Genomic DNA, 26,726 nt, shown 5'->3' on the forward strand with positions numbered 1-26,726 from the left:
AGCAATATCCACAATACAACTAATCTGAATTTAAAAACACAAGTGATCCGTATGAAGTATTGTACGACATGCTTTCAACAATCATGTTTGGATTCAAACAATAGCCCAATTCTTGAACAAGGTTAAACAAGAAAAATTTCTTTACCTTGAGATGATGTATGTCTATATCCATACTAATCAATCAGCCTTTAGAGCAAATAAAGCAAGTCCCCAAATAAAGACATTCAAACTCATATGGGTTTCAGTTCAAGAGTGTTATATTACACCTCTTGAACATACATTTAAAAACAACTTCACCTCAGTAATGGTGTAAATAAAGCCTTGTTCAATAGCACTCTAAAATGATTTGAATCTAAAATGACAACAAATATCACAATATTATTGGATCCAAAAAGTAAACATAATTACATACATTGGAATCAATGTAAGTGCAAATATTTGGAGCCAATGATCCAAACAAGTTAATCTGAATCTTAAATCTATCATGAACCGAGCCTAAGAGTGTTGATTTACACCTCTTAGCATACCAACATGCAATAGTTTCATGTCAATATACTTGGATGCACAGACAGTGAATGGCAGCACAGGCAGCGAAGAGGTCGGAACAGGCTTACTTAGGAGACAAAGAACCTGTTGGCGCTGATACCAATTTTGGAATATTAGCAGTGGAATGAATCTCTTCTTCTAGTAAGTTCACTCCCAGCGGCATGTCAGCCTGCAGTCTCTTTGCATGCAAAGGGACAACACCTGTGAATAGTAGATGAGGAGAGGAAGAAGCAGAAAAGGGGCAGAATAAGGGAAACAATTGATTCGTGGGTTTGCTTTTGGGAGGCGCTTCAATGTCGATCTCATGATCAACCTTCACATGGATGTAAGCTGGGACTTTATAGTCCACCTCCCAGGACTTCCCAAATCCCAGCGTCAGTTCTGGCCAGAGAAATGCTTGGCAAGCTCGTGGATGGTAATAAATCGGACTTTAATTCTGTTTAATGAAAACTTTATTTTGGAAATCAGTTTTCTTTCTTAACTTAATTTCGTAACTGCAATTTCGCCCAATTGCAGTTATGAAGTGAAGGATAGGGCTCAGGGCACTATCCAACAATTTCCACCGTTAAGAAAAGGTTGATGGGACGATCGTGAGCTTCCTTTGTGTACACGTTTAACTGTAAATCTTTTTCTCATTTGATGACGTGCTTCTATCTATCTTAATGTTGTGAGATTTTCTCACTGATAATGCACATGAACATTTTGCCAGCAGTTTGTCTCATGGAGTCCGATCTTTCACCTAATTTTTGAATCTTTATAACCTGCAATTCAAATTTGAAGTTAATATGCAACTTCTGGTAATAGCGAAGAATACTTACCCCCTCCCCCCTCCCCCACATATATATAGATATAGCCCAAGTTCCTATATGGAAAAAAAAAGGTTGAGCTTCAGCGTGCACTCCGTTGTGCGCTCAATCAGTCGATTGTGATGAAATAGGCTCTTGGTTCATGTTTAAAAGGGTGGCGAGAAAGAGGACAGGTTACTTACATAAACTAATCATGTTGAGATTAGCGTAAACTGAGCGGTTTAATTCAAATTGAACCCATTTTATTTGGAACGAGGTTCAATTCGTTTTCGGGTTTCTTTGAATTTTGACCTGATTGACAGACAATCGTCTGATTAAATTATGCCAATTCATAAAAATTTTGTGTTGATCGAATCAATCGAGAAGAATTGCATTTATTTCCTTCTGCTTATTGCTTCATGTTTTCTTGACTTTTCCTTCATGTTGTCAATGTCACCTTTGGCTTTGTCACTACCTTATGTAATCAACAAGGAAATGGCCAAGCGGCTGGTGGCAGTTAGGAAATTTAGCAGTCCACAAATTCATTCTTCCAAATTTTGCAATTTGAAGGAAGCTGTCATTATTTTTCTCACAAGGTAATTGAAATAGACCATCTGCTGCACGTTGCCTGATTGGTAGAAGACTTAAAAAGCATGGCTAAAAAACCTTTGCCACAGGGCTATTAGCGACTGTTTACTGGAAAGCTATTATGCGTGCTAGTTTTAGCAACAATGTTTTGTTTTTCCAGCAGCACTTTTAAATTTGACCATCAGACTGCTGGCAGATTTCAATTCTCATGAATGAAACTCAAGCATGTCCCAGCTGCCTCGTTTAAATGGTCGGAGCTCATCCTTGTTGAAATTTCATAGCATGCATTTGAGTTTTCATGTTGGCAAAAGAAAAAGAATTTAAGGCATGCCGCTGTCACTATTTTATCTTGTGGATCTTTCTAGAGAGGAGATTATGCTGGAAGCTTCTAGAAAGGAGATTACGAATAATCTTCCAATTTTCTAGAGAGAAGATTACTTTGGATCTTTTTAGAAAAGAGATTGTGCTGAAACTTTTTAGAGAACTCTTCTTATTCTAAAAAAAAAATTATTCTGGAACTTTCTAGAGAACTCTTCATAATTTTTTGTGCTTTATCCCTAACGTTTCTCCCCTATTCTGAGCCAATTGTAAATTATAAATACCTCTTTTGTATCTCCAATTAATTCAAGTTCTCAATAAAAGAACTCGTCTCTTCTGTTGTGGATGTAGACTACAAGCCGAACCACGTAAATTGGTGTCTTTCTCTGTTTTTACCTCGTTCGTATCCTTTGTTTATCTATCATATGCTTTTTAACATATCCAACCAATAAAAGAAATGGCCCAATGTATAGGTGGCAGCCAAGAGGTCTTCTGGTCCAGTGACCTTAGTTTACCGGCAAAAGCAGAAGCTTCAACGTGTCATTGTGATTACTCTATCCGTTCAAAAAATGGCCCAGTGAATAGCTGGGGTCCAGCAAAACTACTAGTCCACTAATTATTTATTTGAATTTTCAAAATCTGATTGAGCTGGGTTGATCAGAAATAATATAGGTTAACCATTAATTAAGGGGATTTTTGTTAAAATTGGCTGGTTTAAATAGGATTTGCTGAAAAAAGTTTTAGGGTCATGACTTGGTTAGCTTGTTCCAGTGATCACTAGAACATATTGATAATTGACCATAAGTTCTTTGTTCCCTAACAGTGGGGCACATTGCCCTTCTATCCAATGAGGGAAGCTGCAGCTTTAGGGGAAGCATCACACAAACATCTTTTTCATGCTCACTGATGCAATAGCAAGTGGGAAATTTAATAATATTGGCCCAATGAATAGCTGGTGTCCAGCAAAGCTACTAGTTTTTTTAACTTTTCAAAATCTGATTGAACTTCGAAATAATACGGGTTAAGCATTTAAGACGATTTTTTGTTAAAATTGGCTTGAATTGTCCGGTTTAGACTGGATTTGCTGAAATTGGTTTTAGGATAGAACAGTGGCTCAGGACTTGGTCGTCTTGTTTTGGTAATCACTAGAACATATTGATGGTTGGCAATAAGGGCTTTGTTCCCTAACAGGGGGCACATTGCCCTTACATCTAATGAGGGAAGCTGCGGCTGTAGGGGAAGCGTCACACAAACATCTCTTTCATGCTCACTGAATAGCAAGTGGGAACCTCCTATTTAATGGCCAGAGTTTGTAAGATCCTAGAGTATGTCTAATGCACTGTAACAAGACATACACTGATGTGTAACTCAACCAACATTGCAAGTTTTTAAGGAATTATTTTGCCTCTCCATTCTTCGATGTTTCACTCTCTACCAGGGAACCTTGAAACCTTGAATTTTGAAACACTGTCGATAGTTTTTTTTTTTAGTTTTTTTTTGTCGGATGCATTTAGAATTCGATGTTTGCATCTATTTTGATGAATTGGGACTACAATACTGCGTTTGAGCACCGGAATGATACAGAACGTACTCCATAAGAATCTGTTTTGAGTTTTTGACATACATTAACCACGGCCACTTGTAACCATTTGATAAAAAATTTAGATTCATTAGCAGAGGGCAGTTTAAAAGGGAAAGTCCAAGTACCCATAATTAGGCAAACGCCCACAATGCACTAAACCTTCAAGATAAAGGCTTTAGCAATGGGAGGCCATGGAATAAGTTGGCAATGACACGCCCAAGCTCAGTAGTTTATCCATGAATTTGGGTTGCAGAGGGACGGTAATTTAAAAACTCATAACTTCAGGGGCACATTATAAGATAATGAGCAAATCATTTAAGGCACCAATATAAATTAAAAAAAAAAAAAGTTATATGGAGCAGGTGTGGGAACTGCCCACACCTGCACATATGTGGATGCACTGCCCGAGCTTCTTTCTTCTGCCATATTAAGACTCAACCACTCAATCATAATGAAGCTTGGGCTCCCTCGATGAGCTTCTACAGTCAAAATATGGTAGCTCTAACTTGCTTGAGTTTCTTTAGTTACACCACAATCACATGGAAGCACTGGTGGCATAATCAATGCGATAGGATGAGACAGTACTTGGGATCAGAAGAGCACGAAGACTTTTATAAACGCATGGTATCCAACTCTGATCACCCACCATAAACACTAGATGAATGACATAGGAAAGGGTAAAATACTGAAGAAAAGGATGTACCATTCACAAAAAAATTAACATTGGACGTTATGTGGGGGCTAGCGAGATATAGGATTTCGTTGTTGCTCAGATGCGATTTTTCCTTTTTTTTTAATTCATTTTTTAGCTTCGTTGTTATCTTGTTTCAAGTTTTAGAAGTCCGAATTTTATGGTTACTGAGCTTTGCTAAACTCAAAAGAATGCTGAAAATGGCGATGACATTTTTTAGGGAAAGGAAATGCCTGTCTGCAAGTAAGGCTGTAAAGTTTCTATTCTTCACCCTCATGTATAGTGTTGAATAAATGCTCTGTCAAAAGCTTCACATGAGTCTACTGTTGCTGCTTTATAGATCTCGTAGTGAAGTCCATTCGGGCTAGAAGCTCTATAAGGTGGACAACTACGTCTTCTATTGCAACGATCGATTTAGTTTGATTCGTCTTTTGACATTTCCGCTTCCACCACTTATTGCCATTTTTATTAGCACCCTCCAACCTTGTTTCGGATACGATGCTAGAATAGTTTATGTTTCAAATATTCATGTCTCACATGCTATTGCATTACGTTGGTTTGATTTCTAATTATTTACCTATTGCCCATGTTCAACTTTGTACTTCTTGTTCTTGACATATCGACGATCCAAAGGCGTATCGACGATCTAACAACCACGCATGTTGCAACAATGTAATGGTCCCACAAAATTAAAATCAAAATCCAACCCCGTGACCATTTGCGGGTCTGAAGCAGAGCATCACCACATGGCAAATCTGAGAGACAAAACCCTGAACTGAGCTATGACAGACATCATTGTTTCACAAATTACAGCCAAATTAAAAACAGCCTTTGATACTCGAAGATGCGATCAGCATGTCTAATCCAAGAAAATGCGTGGCTTTGTTACCCTGGTAGATCTCCTGATGGGCTTGTGAAGGCAACTAAGCATATCATTATGGCAGTAAAAAGAATCATAGCAAAAGAAAATAAATTAGAAGGGACGGTCGTTTATAATAGATCCAGGGATAACAAAACGTCTAACTGCGCCTCACTAGAAGGATCTTGGTGATCTTTGTAGGCAAATAATTATATATGTAGATGACAACTCACTACCAATATCATCAAGATAATGGAGTTTTATCCGTGGATCTATGACGCAAGACGGACTAAGATAATGAATCCTAATTCGATGCGCTCACAACTAAGCAAGATTATGCTAAAAACTAATTAAAAGCCAAACAAATGACTAGACAAAAACGGAAGAACAAAGGAAAACTAACTAAAGTTTAAATTTGATTTCTCTTTCAACTCTGCAAAATGAAACCCACTCCCCTTTTATATAGAGAAATGGATGCATTAGGGATCTGGATTTATTGACAGTATTTGAAATTTTTTTGGTCTAGTTACAAACTTGGATTTACATTTATCTGCTTCAGGCTCTGCATCAACATAGGTCCTGCCCACCAAACCACGTAAACCCTGCTCTTCGCTTTCCTTCCCTGCTCACTTTTTTGTCATGATACCAGAGCAGCCGAGTTCCATGACGTACCAAAGCTCTCAAGCGTTTCTTGTCCCATTTCTGCTGTGGTATGAGCTTGATGAAGAATGTGCAATTACTATAAATTTGGAACGGACGTGAAGGATACAATTATAACCATGGTGTTGACGACTGAGATCGGCATCCAAGCTTCATTTATTATTAAGAACCACAGGATTTTCAAAAAAAAAGAACAATGGGTGCAGACTTGCGCTTTTTCATGTAACTTTATGAGAGGAACAGATACAGCAACAACGAGTCACACTATTTTGTACGTTGGGGAAAAATCATATTTTACAATGTAATTCAAAACTCAACTACACATAAGGGGGTGTTTGTTTGGGCTGCACGGAATGGTTAGTCATATTACAAACGGCATACTCGTTTGGGCTGCATGGATGAGTGTCTCAATTATATGATTGAAACACTTTCATACCTGCCCTCCTTCCAACCACTGTAAGGGCCACTGTCCAAATGCCAGAAATAGAGCTGACAGGGGCTTCTTGCCCTCGTCGCCAGGAAAACAAGCTGTCAATGGCACATGATAAGGATGTCCTTGTTGAAAAACCAAATGTGGGCTCTAGATATAATTTAGATCCAAACTCGTATTTATGCGAAGAAAAAACGACAGAGTCTCGACATCCAAAATAATTCTCAATAATAAACTTAACAAAATATAACTTTATGAGAGGAACAGATACAGCAACAACGAGTCACACTATTTTGTACGTTGGGGAAAAATCATATTTTACAATGTAATTCAAAACTCAACTACACATAAGGGGGTGTTTGTTTGGGCAGCACGGAATGGTTAGTCATATTACAAACGGATACTCGTTTGGGCTGCATGGATGAGTGTCTCAAGTATATGATTGAAACACTTTCATACCTGCCCTCCTTCCAACCACTGTAAGGGCCACTGTCCAAATGCCGGAAATAGAGCTGACAGGGGCTTCTTGCCCTCGTCGCCAGGAAAACAAGCTGTCAATGGCACATGATAAGGATGTCCTTGTTGAAAAACCAAATGTGTGCTCTAGATATAATTTAGATCCAAACTCGTATTTATGCGAAGAAAAAACGACAGAGTTTCGACATCCAAAATAATTCTCAATAATAAACTTAACAAAATATACTTAGTAAGAACTTAAAAACAACACCAACAAAATTCACAAAATGAACTTGACCAAGCAACGATATAACATGTGCATCAACGCTTAAATCACGAATAACTATTTTTAACAATTAAATATTACATGAACACCAAGAGTCTAAGAAAGACTCACCTCACTAGCTCATGTAATGAGCTACCCTACTTACAAAAGAAGACACACCTTGCTGAACTCGTATCACTCAAGCAGCTCATGAAGTGAGCACACCCACTCAACACAATCCACTCAACACTCTTCTTTGTCACACACACTAAATATGCCAGCATCCCTATTCATAGGGGAGAGGAAGTCGGTGGTGGATGCTTCCACCGATTTCAACATTTTTTTTTCATCATTACACATGCACCGACTTAAAAAAAGAAAGAGGAAAAGAAAGAGGCTCGTTGCCTCTTGAGTCATCTCGACTCTTCCAAGAGAGTCGATGATGACTCTTTACAATCTCCCCCTCATTACCGACTCTCTACTTATAACTCCTAACATTCTTCTAAGCTTGGCAAATGGTTGTAGTGGAAAGCCTTTGGTAAAATGTCTGCAACTTGGTCTTCTGAAGCGATTGGCTGCAACTTAATCTCTCCTTTGAGTACACTCTCTCTGATAAAGAGATGTTCTACCTCTATGTGTTTTGTTCGAACATGGAAGACAACATTCTCTGCAAGTCTAATTGCACTTTGATTATCGCAATAGATTCTCACTGCATAATCCACATCATGTTTAATGTCATTCAACAGTCGCATCAACCACACACATTGTTGTGCTTCTTGAGATGCTGCTCTATACTCTGCTTCTGTTATAGACCGTGAAACTGTCGGCTGTCGCTTACTGCACCATGAAATTGCACCACTTCCAGGACTGAATATACATCTAGTGGTTGATCTTCGTGTTGATATACCTTAATATTCTTTTGAGTTCCTTTGATATTCCTTAATATCCTTTTTACTGCTTCTAAATGTGGCTTCTTTGGAGTTTGCATGAACTTGCCCACGACACCAACTGCATAGGCAATGTCTGGTCTTGACAGTGTTAAGTAGATTAGGCTTCCAACCAGTTGTCGATACATAGTGACATCTTCTAGCTTGTCTCCTTCATCAATTCTAAGCTTCATATTTGTCTCAATTGGTGTTGAGATAGATTTGCAACCGAGCATACCATACTTACGTAGTAAGTCATGAGCATACTTCTTTTGACTTAAAAATAATCCTTTAGATTCGTAATCAATTTCCAATCCAAGGAAGTGTTGCAACTCTCCCAACTCTTTCATTTCGAATCTCACGATGAGATGTTCACGAATGAGATTAATTTCTTCATTGTCATCTCCTGTAATAATTAAATCGTCAACATAAATTAACAAAATAGTAAGCTTCGTACCTCTTGTCTTGACGAAGAGACTCGAATCTGCTGAGGCGACTTGAAATCCACTAAACACAAAAAATTCAGCTATTTTCCCCTACCATGCTCTTGGTGCTTGCTTCAATCCATAGAGTACTTTTCTTAGTTGGTAGATGTAGTCTGGCTTGTTTGAAGACTTGAATCCTTTAGTCTAATCCATATAGATTTCACGATCGAGATCTCCATATAGGAAAGCATTTTTTACATCCATTGTCCATAACTTCTAGGATTTGCTTGCAGCAATGGCTATCAGAATATGTACGGATGTGATCTTCGCAACAAGACTAAAAGTTTCTTCAAATTCAATATTATACTGCTGAGAAAATCCTCTCTTGACTAGTCGAGCCTTTTATCTATCGACTGAGCCATCTGCCTTTCTTTTTATTTTGTAAACCCACTTACTAGTAATGGGCTTCACTCCTGCAGGCTTTGGTACGAGCTCCCAAGTCTCGTTATACTCCAATGCCTTCATTTCATCTTTTATTGTTGGTTGTCATTTTTCAACATCTTTTGTTTCTTCAAAAGAAGTTGGCTCGATCTCCTCCATGTTGGCACAATCTGCATCTGCATACCTGAGATTTGGTTTTGGTATTCTCGTCGATCTTCTTAGTGTTATGGGTGCTTCTTCTGGCTCTTCAAATTGTGATGGTCTTTCTTCTTCTATACTTCGTTGTTGAAGAGGACTTACTCCTGTTCTCCATGGATCTACTCTTTTTTCTTGTCTTGGGCTATGAACTTGTTTATCTGGTCGTCTTGCTTCTATGACTTCTGGCTCAAGCTCTCAATGATTGATCTCAAATTGTATTTTATTTCGAACATTTCTCTCAAAAACTGGAGCATCTGGAAGCGCCTTCTTTCATCTGACAACCAGGATGATGTTTCATCGAAGATGACATCACGAGAAACATAAACTTGTCCTGTGCTAGGATTAGCACATCTCCAACTCTTTCGATATGGACCATACCCAACAAAGGCACACATTTGTGCCTTCTTGTCAAACTTAGTCCTGTGTTGCTTAGATAGAAAGACATAGCATACACAATCAAATACTCTAAAATAACTCACAAACGATTTCTTTTTATGGAGCATTTCATATGAAGACTTAAAATTAAATCTTGGCAACAGAAGTCGATTAATGACATGTACAGCAGTGTTGACACCCTCGACCCAAAATCTTGGTGGCATGTTCTTTGCATGCATCATGCTTCGACATGTTTCTGCTATGTGGCGATTCTTCCGTTTTGCCACTCCATTTTGTTGTGGCGTATAGACATATGTAAATTGCCTTCGAATACCGTGTTGCCTCATGTATGCCATAAACATGTCAGATGTATATTCGCTACTATTATCGGTGGCTAGACACCAAATTTTTATACCCAAGTTCTTTTCGCACCATCTAGTGAAACTCCTTAAACTTTTCAAGTGTTCAGACTTTTCTTTCATAAAATAGACTCAAGTATATCTTGAAAAATCTTCAATAAATGTGATAAAATACCATTTACATCCAACTGATGGGTCTGGTACTTTGCCGAATACATCTGAATGCACAAGCTCGAATGGTGCCTCTGTACTTGGATTCTTTAAATGGCCTTCTGTGCACCTTTCTATATTGACATCCAGGGCATACTTTGTTTGTTCGTACTTCAAGTTTTCGCAGACCAATCAACTTCCCTTTATTAGACATCTCTGATGTTTGTTGTATCCAATATGAGTAAGTCTCTTATATCAAATATTTGAAGTAACATGCTTCTTTGTTTTGTCAACATATGTTGTTTCTGCTGACATGACATATATGGACTCAACTTTTCTTCCTTAAAAAATGAGAGTTCCTTGAATATTTTCATTTCTATAAACTTTCACAACATTTGGGCCGAACAAAACATAGAGCCCTAAAGTTGTAAGTTGTGGCACAGACAACAAGTTCTTCGTCATTCCTGAAACATGATAAACGCTTCGTAAAATCTGGTCTTTACCGAAGTTGGCTACAACCTCTGCTTCTCCAATATGTGCCACTAGAAGCTTTGTGTTGTTAGCCGTAACAACAACTCGATTTCCGTCATATTCTTTCATACTTAAGAACTTGCTCTCATCACCAGTCATATGATTTGAACATTCAGAATCTATTATCCAATCAGTTTGATAATTGATCTTCTCTTCCCTTTCTTTTACTGGTTTTGTATGAGCGGAATTACATCTTGCTTGTTTAATATCATCTTTAACCTTCATTGAGTATAGAAACGAACTTTTCTGTATAGTCTCATTAGCTCCCCCATGTTGCGTACTTGTCATGACTGCATTTCCTTCATCTATTCTGACTTTGCAGTCACGAGCAAAATGACCCAATTTTCCACATTTGAAACATTTCTTCTTTGGCCTCCACTATTGTGTAGTTTCTCTTTTTTTTTATATATATTTTTCTCTTTCTTTGCATCAATGTTCATATTTGGAGACCTAATGACCAGCTTAGCTGGCCAACGTGATCTCTAACCCTTACTAAATAAAGCTTCCTCGTTATTTAATTTCAGTGAAAGTGAAGCCATTTACTTCGCTAATGTTCCTTGATTGATCAAAAGATTCTCCAACTCCAACAATGTTGGTTGAACTGGCCAGCCTTGAACACCAATTATAAAACTGCCAAATTCTGGACGAAGTCCACGAACAAGAATTCTCCGCATACGGGCCTCACTAATCTTAGACTCACGGCCAATTTGAGAAATCTCTCTATAGATGTTTTTTACCTTCATAAAATATTCTGCTATCGACATGTTTCCCTGAGTTAAGGTAGCTAACTCATTTTCTGGCAGTTGTAGGCGGGCATCATTAGCTCCAAAAAATAGTGTTGCAAAAGCATCACATGCTTCTTTAGGAGTCGTAGCATCACGTAGATGCTCTAATAAATCTTTTTCAATTGATACCTTAATTGCGAATAGAGCTTTTCTTGCTTTAATCATCCATTTCATTTTAGCTTCCTCATCGACATGAATATTTCTGTCTGATCCCAATACTATCCCCCATAATTCCTATCCAAGGAAATATGACTCCATACAAGATTTCCAATAGCCATAATTGCTATTGTAAAGCTTCTCAATATCATTTAATTCAACCGCTAATGCCGCCATAATTTCATAATACAATTGGCCTAATTAATCTCACTAGTAAATCGGCCCTTAAACTGAACCTCGCTTTGATACCACATGTAGGAAAAACGAATCTGGGCCCTAGATATAATTTAGATCCAAACTCGTATTTATGCGAAGAAAAACTGGCAGTCTCGACGTCCAAAATAATTCTCAATAATAAGCTTAACAAAGTATACTTAGTAGGAACTTAATAACAACACCAACAAAATTCACAAAATGAACTTGACCAAGCAACGATATAACATGTGCATCAACACTAACCAATAATAACTATTTTTAACAATTAAATATTACATGATCACCAAGAGTCTAAGAAAGACTCACCTCACTAGCTCATGTAATGAGCTACCCCACTTACAAAAGAAGACACACCTTGCTGCACTCATATCACCCAAGCAGCTCACGAAGTGAGGACACCCACTCAACACAATCCACTCAACACACTTCTTTTTCACACACACTAAATATGCCCAGCATCCCTATTAAGTAGGGGAGAGGAAGTCGGTGATGGATGCTTCCACCGATTTCCACAATTTTTTTTTCATCATTACACATGCACCGACTTAAAAAAAAGAAAGAGGAAAAGAAAGAGGCTCGTTGCCTCTTGAGTCATCTCGACTCTTCCAAGAGAGTCGGTGATGACTCTTTACAGTCCTAAGGTAAATGAGGAAAAGAAAATTCAAATATGCACAAACAGGGATGCTCGAAAAGGTTCCACCTACCCAATTTAATTGACAGAAACTTCAAGGCAGGTCGAATCTCGAGACCTTTGAGATTCAATAGGGCAGAAGAAGAATTAAGTCAGGTCTCTATGATCTATCAAATGCTGAAGTTCAGGAGTCAATAGGTGCATAATGAATCCAACTCATTGAACTAAATTTTGTCTAACGCTGATGGGATAGGTGAAGCCAAGCATTGCCTATGAAACGAGCTAAGCTTGTGCAGTAGCCCAAGTGGGTGATGTCAAATTAAAAAAGGCTGAGCTACAGCATGCCCCCTTTTGTGTTTGGTACATGACCAAACAGATTAGAAATTGAATGTCAAAGGGGTGTTGGGAGACGAAATAGGTTAGGGCCCGTTTGATGGCAAAGTATTTTACTGTAGAGGACAGATGTCTGTGTGTTTCAATTTTCTCAGGAATCCATCATGCACGGTTGAAAAGCCCCGGTCAACCGACTTAAATTCTTATCCACGGATAAAAGTCTGATCTGGAGCTGAAGCTGTGACCTTCACTATTGCCACTCTCGTCCGTGTGTTTGAGATAGCTTCTCGGCAGCAGCACAAGTCTACTTCCTCTAGAGCATTAGGTCTTTACAGGTATGTGCTACCTAACCTCTCTCTCTATCTTTTCCTTACTCTTTCTCACACCCTCCCCCCCCTCCACACCCTGTTTTTTCTTCTTGTTTGGCTGCATTTTTTGATCCCCTAGCTGGATTTCAGGTTGTGCTGTTATGTTCTCTCGTTTTAGAGGACCTAGTGCTCGAGTACAAGTCTTTGATATGAACCAGTGGTTATGTTTTTATAAAACAGCATGGCTTTTTTAAATTGTATGCCAATTAAATATGCACAGATGTGTGCGTGTATATATATATATATATATCTTGTAAGCCTCGAATCTGCTGATACTGGGCCAAATATAGAGATGGAGTAGCTGCCTTGGTCTAAAACTTTTATCGTCCTACAGTGCCATCGAGTGCACGTGTTCAACACAGAAATCTTGGTTCAGTGCCACTGACATCTTGAATCATATTACTCTCTTCAGACCAGTTTTTTTTGTGGTAATTATTCTATGAAGCTATCCCTAATATTGAGTTGATTCATGAACCACTTGAAATGGTGTTTCATAAATCTGTTTCAATATTTGAAGCAGATTTGCAGAGCAGTTACACAATGTTCCTTATCTCAAACAACCCCTTGAAGTATGACACTTGAGGAATCGAACAAAAACCTAGAAATCAGTTAAAAGAACATGAAAAAATAATCTATTTTAACCTGCCGACCAACTGAATGGTGCATATAAGAGTAGATGAAAATTTTGCAGTTTGTTTGTAGGATAACATGGTAATTTCCATTGTAGGGCCTAGATTTAAAACAATAAAAAAGTAATCAGGTACTGACAGAGGGTAATATTGAAATGTAGTTGTTCCCAATCTTTTCTATTTTTCAAATCCTTAATCTTTTATCTATCTTAAAACTAACAAGGATTCACTTCAGATATTACACAGTTTTCATAAATCTTCAAACATTACGGAAACAACATCAAAGTAAGTTCGGATACCATAGTGAGTGATACCTTCAACTTGGACACAGTGTCTATCTTGCCACCTGCTTAGACATTAACCGCTCGTGGTCATAAAGATACTCCAAATCAAAACTTGGAAAATATTTTCATTAAAAAAAACAACAATGAGGATTCGATTTCAAAAATCATTGTCATCTGTTCTTAAAAGATAGACCAATTGGCATTGAATTTGTCATGGAAACGAACTAGGACTTGTGCAGTTCTATAAATTAGGTATTTTGGTTTCTAATTATACTTTATCCTAAATTTAATTTGAAAATAAAAAAATAGTAAATGCATTGACCATATGGTAGGACACGTATTAGCCAAAACACCTGTCCATCAGCAAAAAATTTTTGTTGTAATGACTAGTTTGGATTTGTTCAATATTCATTAGTGCTCTTTCAGCTACAAGAAGATGCTAGGAGTTAGGTACGTTTTGGAATCATGATGTCCTCCCATATTGTTTATTTTATCTGCTATAACCTTTTTCTTTAATTTTTTTTGGTAATCTGGTTGTGCTTGTTCAATTTGTGGCATTATCTCTCCAACAACATGAAAATCTAAGGTGAAAAACTCATTGATCTCATGCGTTAATTATCTTTTGCAATTGATATTTAATTTCAATAAGGGATGATCCTCAATATGGAGTGGAAAAATCAAAACCCGTATACGTATACATTTTTGCTCACTGCACAGCTGCCCTTGAAACAGCGATAGCACAATCAACTAGAAAAGCTCAAAGACGGACGGTCGAGCAAGTCCCAATCATTCGCAAGCGAAGGAACCTTGACCAAGAGGGCTGATCGACATTAATGCGCCATTGGTGACAGATAATTCTGATTAGATTATGCCAATTCATAAAAATTTTCGTTGATCGAGTCAATGTAGGTGAATCACATTTATTTCCTTTGTTTATTGCCTTCATGTTTCTCCACTTTTCCTCTCAGATTGTTTAGGTCACCCATGGCTTTTTCACTAGTTCATGTAATCGATAAAGGAAATGGCTGCTTCAATATTACCAAATTGGAGGAAACTGCCATTATTTTCTCACAAGATAATTGAAAAGTTCCAGCTGCTGCACGTTGCCAGCCGGCTGGCCAAAAACCCATAGGGGGTATTAGCAACGATTTACTGTGAACCCATTACGTGTGCTACTTTTAACAACAATTTATGGTTTTTTCAGCTACAATTTTAAATTTGGCCATCCGGCAGCTGCCAAATTTGAATTCAATTTTCAACTCTCAGTACGGAAGCTCAAGCAAGTCCATGCAGCTCGTTCAAATGGCCGAAGCTCAACGACGTTGAAATTTCATAGCATGCAATTGAGTTTTGATGTTGGCATAAGAAAAGAAATTAGGGAATGCCACTGCCACTGTTTTATCCAATCAATTAAAAGAAATGTCCCAATGTATAGGTGGTAGCCAAGAAATCTGCTGGTCCAGCGACCCTCCTTTAATGGCAGAAGCTGAAGTTTCAACGAACCTGTGCTTTAATGCGAAGGAAAATAGAATTCATGGTATGTCATTATCACTACTCTATCGGAAAGTTCAATAATATTGGCCCAATGAATAGCTGGTGTCCAGCAAAGCTACTAGTTTCTTTGAACTTTTCAAAATCTGATTGAGCTCAGAAATAGTACAGGTTAAGCATTTAAGACGATTTTTTGTTAAAATTGGCTTGAATTGGCCGATTTAAATTGGATTTGCTGAAAATGGTTTTAGGTTAGAACAGTGGCTCATGATTTGGTCATCTTGTTTAGGTAATCACTAGAACATAATGATGGTTGGCCATAAGTGCTTTGTTCCCTAACTGGGGGGCACAAACATCTCTTTCATGCTCAGTGACCCAATACCAAGTGGGAACCTCTTATTTAATGGCCAGACATTATAAGGCCCCAGAGTAATATATCTAGTGCATGTTACATACAGCTGACCAGTGGGATGTCTTCCTTGAATTCAAGTGTAACTCCATGAATAGTGCAAGTTGCATAATGAATTCCCTTTAATGGTAAAGTGTTCAGAATACATGCTAACGGAAATGAAACTATATCTCCTTACGCATTTATCTCTCCATATCCGACACATCTCCAATCATGTTTATAAGGCTTCCTAGCTAGGAGAACTTGAGATGGGTTACTCTGCAATGGTGCTAAGGATGAAGATCGGATTCCCCCTCCTCGTCCTCTTCCTCCTCCTTTCCTTCCGGGTCGACCAGGCAATGAGCAGTAATGACTTTGTTGATAGCTACTGCAACAGAGACATCAATTACATTGACGGAAGCAAGTTTCAAACGAACATGCACCTAGCCTTTGCCACCTTGATAGCGGATGTCAATCCCCTTGGTTTCTCCAATGCCCCAGAGGGTGAAGGATCGGAGAGAGTGTATGCCATGGTGCAGTGCAGGGGTGACATTGATAAGCAAACCTGCAAGGAGTGCATCGACACTTCGACCCAAAAGGTCAACGACACAGACTGCACCTACCCCATGGAAGCCATCATATGGTATGAAAAGTGCCAGCTCTGCTACTCCAACACCAAATTCTTTGGCCACCTCGATGTCGATCAATCTGGGGCTCATCTTTGGAACTCACCTGACGTTAATGATTCGTTCAACGAGAAGTTGAGCAGTCTGCTTCAGAATCTGATTTCCCAGGCGACAACAGGGCGTTCAACGCCCTTGTTTGCCACGGGATCCATCCCGTGGAATGGCCAAGAAACGATATACGGACTGATGCAGTGCACCAGGGATACCAGCCTTGCTAATTGCCAAAAGTGTTTGGAAACCACCAGATCCCAGATTCCTACGTCGGATACTTGCCAACATTCAATCGGCTGTGAATTTGTCAGGGGAAGTTGCCGTTTGAGGTACGATACAGTGCTCTTTTATGGAACCACAACTCCAAACCCACCCCCTCCATCAAAAATCAAGGCCAAGCCCACCTCTTACACCCTATTCAGCACCTCTATCAAGTCAAAAGCCAAGCGTATTAACTCCTCCGCCCAATGCTGGATCCAACACTACTACATCAGGCTGGTTCTCTCTCTCTGTCTCTCTCCCTCCCCCTCCCCAATTCATATGACAAGAATATTTTATATATGCAGGCCATCAGAAAAGTATAGGCAGAAAACGCATGTATATCATAACCGGCATCTCCGTCATGATGATTGTGGTTGTTATTACTTGCTTAATTTGCGGCTTTTACTGGTGGATGAGAGAATTTTGTTGCCTTTGGAGAAATACGTTGAAGCCTCGCGGATTGCAGAGGAAAAAAGAAGAAGATGACGGATCGGAACAACGAGGTTAGTAAAAAAAGGAACATTATAAATCAGAGAAAGAGAGGGACAGAGATAGGTTTTGGTTTAAACACCGGTTTATCCGTTCAAGTATCTCACTACAGTGTTACGGAAAACCCATTTTGTTTTTCAGTGTTTTCTTCAGGTTTTTTCACATTTTTCAGTACTAACCAATTTTTTATTTTCATGGTTTTTACATTTTGTTTTCAGTTTTTTAACTTCTTTTGAAATTTATTGAAATTTACTCGAGAAAACTAACTTTACCGTACTGTATAATACATTTACATGATCCTATAGGAAGAACGGATGTATCATTGCATGCCATATTCATAATCGTCTGTGACAAAGCTTTCAATTTTCCATCCATAGTCCAGATTTATGTCAACCAAATCACAACCAACAAGTTTTCTGGTCCGCACGTTAAAGTCGTCGTTTGCTTCCTTGTTATGAAGATGACCTATCCAAGAAAAGTTGCATCATTTGTGCAGATCATACACAGACATTAAATTTTGGCAACATAAGATGTGTGCATGTGTGGGCTTCTGCCAAGCATGCCAATAGGTCCAATTTATATATAACATAAGATCGAACCACATAAAGGAAATAGGATAAGAGAAAATTTTGACATCAGATCGGATTCGAACATAAGAAATGACATCTCTTTGGATTCAAATTCAGATTTATGTAAATATTGATCAGATTTGGATTCAAAACATCATTCTAAATAAATATTCTATACTCAATGTCTGTAATTTGGTATGAATTCAGTTTAAAAATCAGATTTGGATTCGGCTGTTAGACCTGGATCCATTTCTTTTCTTTCCAAACACACATATTAGCTCTCCTTTTTTTTTCCTCGTTATTAACTAGTCATCCAAACACTAGAAACACCTTTTCTCCATTCCATTGTTTCACTCTCGCTCTATGCTGACCACTCAATGCTCGAGTCTCTGACCACTCAATGCTCGAGTCTTTTCCTTTGTTTCATTGCTCACTGCCTCTCCACTCATCTTCTTCTTCTACCATCCTTGTTCACATCTCTTCCTATTGGAGTAACACCATTTGGAGGCTGTGTTCCAACCCCCCTTCAAAGGTTTATGTGTCTTCCAAAGGTACGTTTCTCCATCTCTACAACCTGCTACCCATTCTTCTCTTCCTTACAGATTCTCTGTCCGCAAACCGCTGCCACGGCCTGTTCCAGGTAAGAGCCACTGCAAGCGTATAGCTTTCCCGTCCACGTCACAACAAGCGGAACTCGTTATGCCCTCACCCTCAAAAACCACCAACTCATCTGATATTCTTAAGTTCCTCCAAACTTCACATCAAAGGACCTTATCAGCATCGTTCTCTGGCACTACAATGGTGACATCGCCATCAGTGTTTCTACTGGGCCTTGGCACAGCAGCCGAATTTCGTGCGTGAGTGGCTAAGTCGTCACCTGTTGAGGTGATCCTACACCAACTTGGAAGTGAGGCAACCTTCGAGAAAATCATCAAATTTTCTCCTTCTTCTCTCTCACTCATTTGTGGTATTCCTCTCTGGAGCTGCAGCAGGATTGAGTGAAAAGTACACATTTTTTCATCTCATTTTCAGGTACCCACATGGCTAGCCCTCGAATTGTTTGTTGAAACGTCTGTGTATATAGTGTGCATTTACTTGAACGATTTCTTGTTGGGTCTTGACTCTATGCGCTGTTGATTGAAAACGGATAATGAAGGTGACCTCATGAAGCACTTAGCTTAGAAATTGATGGAAACCAATGGCACATGAGCTATTCCTAATATACATTGGGCTGTACATGCCTGTATAGTATATAATGGATCAGATTTAGTACGTAATTTCATAACTGAATTTGAATCAGAAACAGATAGTTGACCAAAGTTTGATTAAAACTCTAAATCAATCACATAGAAATATTCTTTTGCTACTTAAGCTAAATTCAGATGACCATGGCAATCACATAGAAATATTCTCTTGCTACATAGAAAACCAAAATCGAGTTCACTGGCAAATTCCGTTAGTTCAAACTCAACCAGACGTACTTGGGAACATGGTACATCAGAATGTAATGTAAACCTCCAAAAATATACCAGGTAGCCCACAAAATACACTTTATTTTTTAGTCTCCCAAACAGCGACTCTCTTTCTTTTTTTTTTTACTGATAGGAAAGATGCAAGGAGGCCGGTTGTCTTCTTGCTTGTTTTGATGCTTCTTTTGCGTGTTGTGGCATTCACCTCTAGGTGATACAGCTTTGGCTGTTGGGTGAGCCACGTGAACGCTCTCCTCTAACACAAGACTTCATTGGCTCCTGACTGAACTCTTTGAGCTTTTCATTTCTATATGTCCCTAGGACCAGCTGCAACTAAAAAAGAAGATGAACTTAGCTATGTTCTGCGGCTTGTATATTAAAAATTTTGTAGTTTAGTAGGCCATTTTTTTTCCTCGGAAAAGTTTAATGTTTGTATTCTATCTTCAAAATTCACATAATATTGAAGAATAATATTCAAGTTTCATCTCACTATCACAGAAGTTTTTGTGATTTGAGATTCTTTTTACTGGAATGTACACATTCTGTTGAATTGTTGCCACAGAAAATCTCACTATGATAGTGTTATATGATAACCATGATGTACAAATAATGGTGGGTCTTGTGATGATAGTGTTCTAGTTATCAAACAATGGACATAACAGACTATATATGATGCAAACACTGAACAAAACATATAGAATGCACAAAACACAAATCTAACATCAGCATAATAGATAGAACGAACAAGACAAACAGGAAGGAAAATAGACACTGGACAGAATGAACATGGTGTTCTGTTCTTAAAACCATCAAACAATAAACAAAGAATTCCGATGACTGGATGGACAGGGCAGAGATGTGGTAGACAAGACGTCTTGTCTGTTCTATCTAGAGGAACACTTTCCGAACAACCTCTTGGCTTCCTCGGTGACCTCAAAATACACCAGAACGTATCACTAGCTTTGCTTCAAACTTGGTGACCGCTGTTTAGGACGAATGGGTCCGCGTTTCTGGACCTATTTTTGTCTTATGAAAAGAGAAAGGTACTCTATTGTAGAAGTAATTCTTTTGTGCCATTTCATAATTAATTTAAGACAGTATAAAATCCAATCACTTTTCTTTTTCATCTCCCTTTTTCCATTTTTTCACATTTTATTTCTCCTTTCTTGAATTTCTTCATCATTTCTTCAAGGGTTCTACCATTCACCGGCACCTTGAGATGTAGGTCCAATTTCCAACCAACTGTAACACTCAGATATTGGAGGGAGGGCAAATGCCAAGGCCTGTTGATCATGGTGTTCTCTTGCTGTGATGCCCATTGTGCTGCCTTGCCACAACACATCCAAACATAATATACCAGCAGATGCCAAGTAAAGAGAAAGAAAAAGAAAGAAGAGACACCTACAACATTAAGAAGATTAACAAGAGTCCAAAAGCCAAATTCCAAGTATGTTGATGAAGATTATGCAATCCTATTGAAGATCGAGCTAGCAACTTCCAAAGAAACAAAATATGTTGACAAATGGCAAGCCGCAAAGAAAGACAAGATGAAGGTATTGATGTAAAACAAGACCTAGAAGCTTGTACTAAAGCTGCAAGAGTGAAACCCATTGCCTCCAAGTAGGTTCGCAAAATAAAAAGAAAGGCAAATGACTCAATTGATAGATACATGGTTCGTCTGATCATGAAAGGATTTTCATATCAGTATGGTATTGACTTTTAAAAGACTTTCAGTCCTGTTGCTAAGATCACATATGTACATGTGTTGATAGTTATCATTGCAACCAAATCCTGGAAGCTAAGGCGAATGGTTCTGAAGAATGCCCTTTTGCATGAAGAGTTTGACTATGAAATCTATATGGAATAGCTTGAAAGATTTAGATCTATAAATAAGTCAAACTATGTCTGCACATTGAGGGGGGCAAGCATCTATAGCATGGTATGGAAGCATAACTGAATTTTTAGTGTTTAAGGGATTCCAAGTCGCTTTAGCATATTTCAGTCTCTTCATCAAGACAAGAGGTACAGAGATTAATATTATGTTAATTTATGTTGATGATTTAATTATTAATGAAGGCAATGAGGAAGATAATCTTATTCGTGAACATCTCACAATGAGATTTGAAATGAAAGAGCTGGGGGAATGTTAAGACATTTCCTTGGATGAAAATTTGATTACATATCTAAAGGACTATTTTTAAATCAAAATGAAATATGTTGATGACTTACTTTGTAAGTATGATATGCTTGATTGCAAACATATCTCAAAACCAATTGAGATAAGTACTATGTCAGAATTGATGAAGGCAAGCAAGAAGACGTCACTATGTGCCAGCAATTGGTTGGAAACTTGATATACATAACATTGTCAAGACCAAACATTGCATATGTAGTTAGTTGTTAAAGGGTATTCCCCTTTCCTGAAAATACAGCTTAGTTTCCTTTTTTTCAAATTAGTCATTACCATCCTTTAAAATCAAAGGCTTATATACATATATAAATATATATATATATATATATATATTATATATATATATATATATATATATATATATATATATATATATATATATATATATATATATATATATATAGAGAGAGAGAGAGAGAGAGAGAGACAGACAGAGAGACAGAGAGAGAAGGAAATTGGTACACCCCAAACCATTACGTCATGGATAAAAATAAAACCGTTCAATTCGTTAAACAAAACAAAAACATCATAACATGTTAATAAAAACTAATTTGATAAGAAACATGGTTTGGTTTAAGTTGTTTTTAAGGAAGATAGAGATTTCTCCATCATCAGAATTTTGATGTAAAATAAACTGTTCAATATATGAGCTGTCCATCTAAATTTTAGAAAATGATTCACTCATTATATGTTTGATATCAGCTTATTCTTAAGATCACAAATGTAAAGTTAGATAGCAAAAAATACACTATAATCATTGCTCTTAATAGCCGTGTGATTTTGCCCCTGACCTAATGTCTTGAGACCTACAAATATATATATATATATATATATATATATAAGAGAGAGAGAGAGAGAGAGAGAGAGTTGAGTAATTGGCAGATCACAGACCATTAGGTCAGGGATTAAAACCAGACTCCTTAAGTTCTTATGAAAAAAATTTTTAAACAAAAATATAAATGTACAAATATTTTTACAAAAATATTTTGATATAAAACATGTTTCATTTAAGTTTCTTTTATGAAAAATGCAGACTTTTCTGCAAATAAAATGTTAATGCTATAAGTGCCATTGATTTTTGCATATTATAAAAACACTATTAAACTCCAACATATGATCAACTTAATGTAGGTTTTTCATCGACCCATTCGGATTATGGAATCTTCATATATGGAACCCATCAAGCTGTAGCAAAATCAAGCGATTTGTGATGTGTAATTGTCAGTGTGAGATTGCTAGCTTAGGTCGAGAAGATGGAAACTGGTGTCAAACTCATAACCTAAAAGATGCAAATGGTAATTGGAAAAAAATGCCATATAGGTTATTCGGATCCACCCTCATGAGATATCCTAAAAAATAATCGCCCAAATCTGGCCCGCTTGTTGATCTAGTTTGTCCGATTGAAGTACTCAGGTTCTTTAGATAGATCCAATGAATATGAAATTAATTCATAAACGATGCCCTCGCATTTTGCCGGATCATGTTCAGGTAATACGATTTTGATCCACTGTCAGAAATACTTTAAATCTGTTGTTAGAAAAACCAAATTTAAAGATCATATGCTTCTAACTATTGATTGGCTTCATAGCTTCTAAGTAAAAGGCATTCATTATAGCCAATTCTTAATTAATTGAAGTAATGTTTCTGAAAGTTTCTCTCGCATTTTATTTATTAATTCCTTAAGTGACAGAGAAAGATTCATGCATGATCTCAAGGAGTGAGGCTGTGGCATGCTTACTTGTCCTGCTGGGGATGGCTCACCTCCTTAACAATGTCAAACTTCCAGTTAAGGAGTAAGGCTGGGGCATGCTTACTGGTACACTTGACTTCATCCACCAAGTTAGTGTGCAAAGTAGTTTGTGGTTTAACTCTACGTCTATATAAGTGTGCACATACAACCGCTGTGATTGCACAGGCAGCAGCTAGCAAGAAGGATTTTATGTAAACATTCGAACAAGGGTCCTAAATTCTTCACCGCAACCATGCATAATGGGATCGATGGGCAGAAGGTGAAGTTAACAGGTACCATAATCTGTCCGCTGGTTCTGTTTCATATCTGTATCTCCAATTGCTATTATCACAGGTTGTTATCTTCATCAACTTTCCCATCCTGATTTCTTTCTTGTTCTCCTCCTCCTTCTTCTTGTTCTTCAAGGTTTTTTACCAGTGATAGGTTCAACTACTTCTTTGGTTGGACTTGTTTTGCAGTCACTGCTCGCTTTAATAAAGACCACAATATCTGCAGGAAAGATCCTATGCTAATGATGCCCTTCGCTGCACCTACAAACCTGTAGGTAAGAGACCCAAACTGTTATTCGGATCACAAGAACAAATATGCATTGTGTTGCTTCCTTCAAAATGCAAATTTTCTTCAACGAAAATCATAAGAGTGTACGGATATTTCGATTCAGAGAGAGAGAGAGAGAGAGTTGTTTCCATGAAAATGTCAAATTTCTTAAATGAAAATCATAAGAGGAAGAGGGGAAGACAAGAACAGGTCAAATTAGCCTCTACAATGGCACCCTTAATTCCACATCACCACTCTTCAATACCATCCGGACAATATTCTTCAAGATGACGTGGTCAATACATGAAACCCAGCCTAACCTGTTGTGCTACCCATCATTCAGAGAGAGAGAGAGAGGGAGAGAGAGACCTTTTTACTTATATTTAGTAATATTTCTGCATGCTACAGTCAGCTTTTGTTACCAAATTCCCAAACGCACCCAATCTGAGCAAGAACAGCTATAGTACTTGTAGGTAGATCTTCAATAGCACACTAGCCAGGAAAGTAGAAAGGCCCTAGAGAAATGCACCTAAGTCTGGACAGCTCATGCTACCACTCGTTAGGCCGTAGTTAGGTTGGGGACCGGTATACTGCTGTTCTGAACAGCTCATGCTACCACTCGTTTTACGGCGTAGTTAATAGGTTGACCTGGCAGCCAAAAGAACAAGTTTATCGCTATTCAGTTATCGCATATATGTGGAGTTTGATAACTGTTGGATATGCGTAAGCAGAATGGTCCTAACTGTTTTGAGCTTGTGGATTCATACGTTAACAATAGAACCATTATAGAGCCATTGGATGACATTATCCTTGTCACAGGGGTTCGAGAAATCAAGGTTTCAGTCCGCCATAGGTGGCAAATGAAGCGGCTATTCGCTGAATTTCCTCCTGTAACGTAAGCATCATTGGTCTGAATTGTTCCACCGCTCCCTTCCCGCTTCAGTATTTCATCTTGCAAATTGTTATTTTTGCTTTTCCTGCATCATGCAGGTGCTCGCATGGCAATGATGAATGAGAACTTCCACTGGTTTACATAGACGAGAGGTTTCAATTAATAAAGTATCTATGAGCATATTACATCCACTATAAATCTACTGCGAATATAATTAGCTGAAATATCGATATATATAGATTTCTGAACATATCAAGGCAGGGTCTTGGTGTGAAGAACGAAATCAGGAAGATAATTGCTAGTACAGCTGGTTATATGCACAGGTCTTTACACATTTGCATTGTTCCGTTAGTTCGCTTTCTAAAGCAAAAGGAAATTAATACAACACATGCACTCCTATGCACAATGGGAAATAAGTGATGAAAGTTAATGCAAAAAATTAAAAACGTGTGCAGCTGTTTTTATGAAGAAGGTCAAGGGTTCAGGTCCTTCACCTTGCGATGATGACATGGTGCCCCTTCACCATGCCTATTTTAATTTTCAGTTTTCTGTTTTTAATGCATATGTCAATTATAACCATAGTGGAATCACCAAGAGTCATGTCAATTATGGATATAGTGGAATCACCCAGAGTCATGTCATTTATTTTTCAGTTTTTTTTGTGATGTATATATATACGCCCCTTTGTGTCAGCTAAAAGTGTGTGAGAAAGGCTTTCAAGTGTGCTCAAAGAGTCCTATTGTGGTGTGTTTAATCTTTTCTGCCTTGTGCCGTGCCTTGTGAGCACTTGTAGAAACAAGTGCTGGATTAGTGTATGTGTTGTTCTTGTGTTGTATGTTGTGTAATTCATGGGAACACAAGAAGAGGACGTGCAGGCAGGTCACTCCTGTAGCAAACAATTTGACTACCTACAAGATTTTGATCTGCTTATTTCTCACATGTTTCCCAGCAATTATTGACTTGAAATAGGACTCAGTTATTGCTCTCTCTAACAGAGACCGAACAAGGAGAACTGCAGGTACAATTACGATAGAAATGAAATACGATGGACCTAAAGTATGCAAAACTTCATTTCTTTTTTTCCTTAACAGCATTTCTGCTCCCAAAAGTGTTCAAATGTCATATTACCCGTGGCAGGAAAGTGGTCGACAACCAACTCCTCCTCCACCCTCACCTCCACCTCCACCTCCTGCCAAAGTTGCAGATGAAAAAAGAAAACCAAAATTGAGTTCCATGGCAAATTCCGTTAGTTCAAACTCAACCAGACGGACTTGGGAACATGGTAGATCAGAATGTAGTGTAAACCTCCCAAAATATACCGGGTAGCCCCAAAAATACACTTTATTTTTTAGTCTCCCAAACCGTGACACTCTTTCTTCTTTTTTTTCCTGAAAGGAAAAATGCAAGGATTATTAGGTATAGGGGCACAGAGGCCGGTTCTCTTCTTGCTTGTTTTGGTGCTTCTTTTTGCATGTTGTGGCTTCCATCTCTAGGTGATACAGCTTTGGCTGTTGGGTGAGGCACGTGAATGCCCTCCTCTAATACAAGACGTCAATGGCTCCTGACTGAACTCTTTGAGCTTTTCATTTCTATATGTCCCTAGGATCAGGTTCAACTAAAAAAGAAGATTGTGTTTGAGCTTTCTACTTTCTTTCTCTCACTGTGAGTCTGTTGGATTTGATAATATGAATATGACCTCCATACACGGATGGCAGATTGTGTGTGACAGGCCAGTTAAGAGAAGGTGTGCTGCACCAAAGAAGGGAGCTGAGTTTAAGATGGTCTTTGGTTCAAAGGTGAACATTGTGTGGCGTTCCTGGTCATCTCCCATCTTCCTGCTCTTAGAAGCAGCAGTCTAAACAGAAGCCAAGTTCGGACGGTGGAAAATAAAGAAAAATATCTTTTCTTTGTTTAGACATGCATTGTCGTGAGAGGTTTGATCTTATCTGTCTCAACAAGCTATGTTCTGCTGCTTGTATATTAAAAATTTTGTAGTTTAGTAGGGCATTTTTTTTCCTTGGAAAA

At 38.1% G+C, this 26,726-nt stretch overlaps 1 protein-coding gene across 11 annotated transcripts in view; it reads left to right on the top strand.

Moving 5' to 3' along the window:
* The first annotated feature begins 16,120 nt into the window (after positions 1–16,120).
* The window catches only part of LOC116267107 (cysteine-rich repeat secretory protein 38-like), a 43,156-nt gene continuing 32,550 nt past the window's right edge, over positions 16,121–26,726 (top strand). Inside the window, exons 1-6 of one of the 11 annotated variants that reach the window (XM_050081099.1) lie at positions 16,121–17,307; positions 23,207–23,338; positions 23,438–23,544; positions 23,731–23,816; positions 24,629–24,704; positions 24,800–26,701. In XM_050081099.1, coding sequence (XP_049937056.1) covers positions 16,136–17,290 — 1,155 coding nt within the window. In that variant the 5' untranslated portion in view covers positions 16,121–16,135 and the 3' untranslated portion in view covers positions 17,291–17,307; positions 23,207–23,338; positions 23,438–23,544; ... (1 more) ...; positions 24,629–24,704; positions 24,800–26,701. Of the gene's footprint in view, positions 17,308–18,237; positions 18,895–23,206; positions 23,545–23,730; positions 23,817–24,628; positions 24,705–24,799; positions 26,702–26,726 lie in introns of those variants that run through there. The other 10 variants (XM_050081101.1, XM_050081105.1, XR_007575138.1 and 7 more) reach the window with 10 other exon arrangements.

Source organism: Nymphaea colorata, chromosome 13, assembly GCF_008831285.2.
Source record: "Nymphaea colorata isolate Beijing-Zhang1983 chromosome 13, ASM883128v2, whole genome shotgun sequence".
NCBI classification, from domain to species: Eukaryota; Viridiplantae; Streptophyta; class Magnoliopsida; order Nymphaeales; family Nymphaeaceae; genus Nymphaea; species Nymphaea colorata.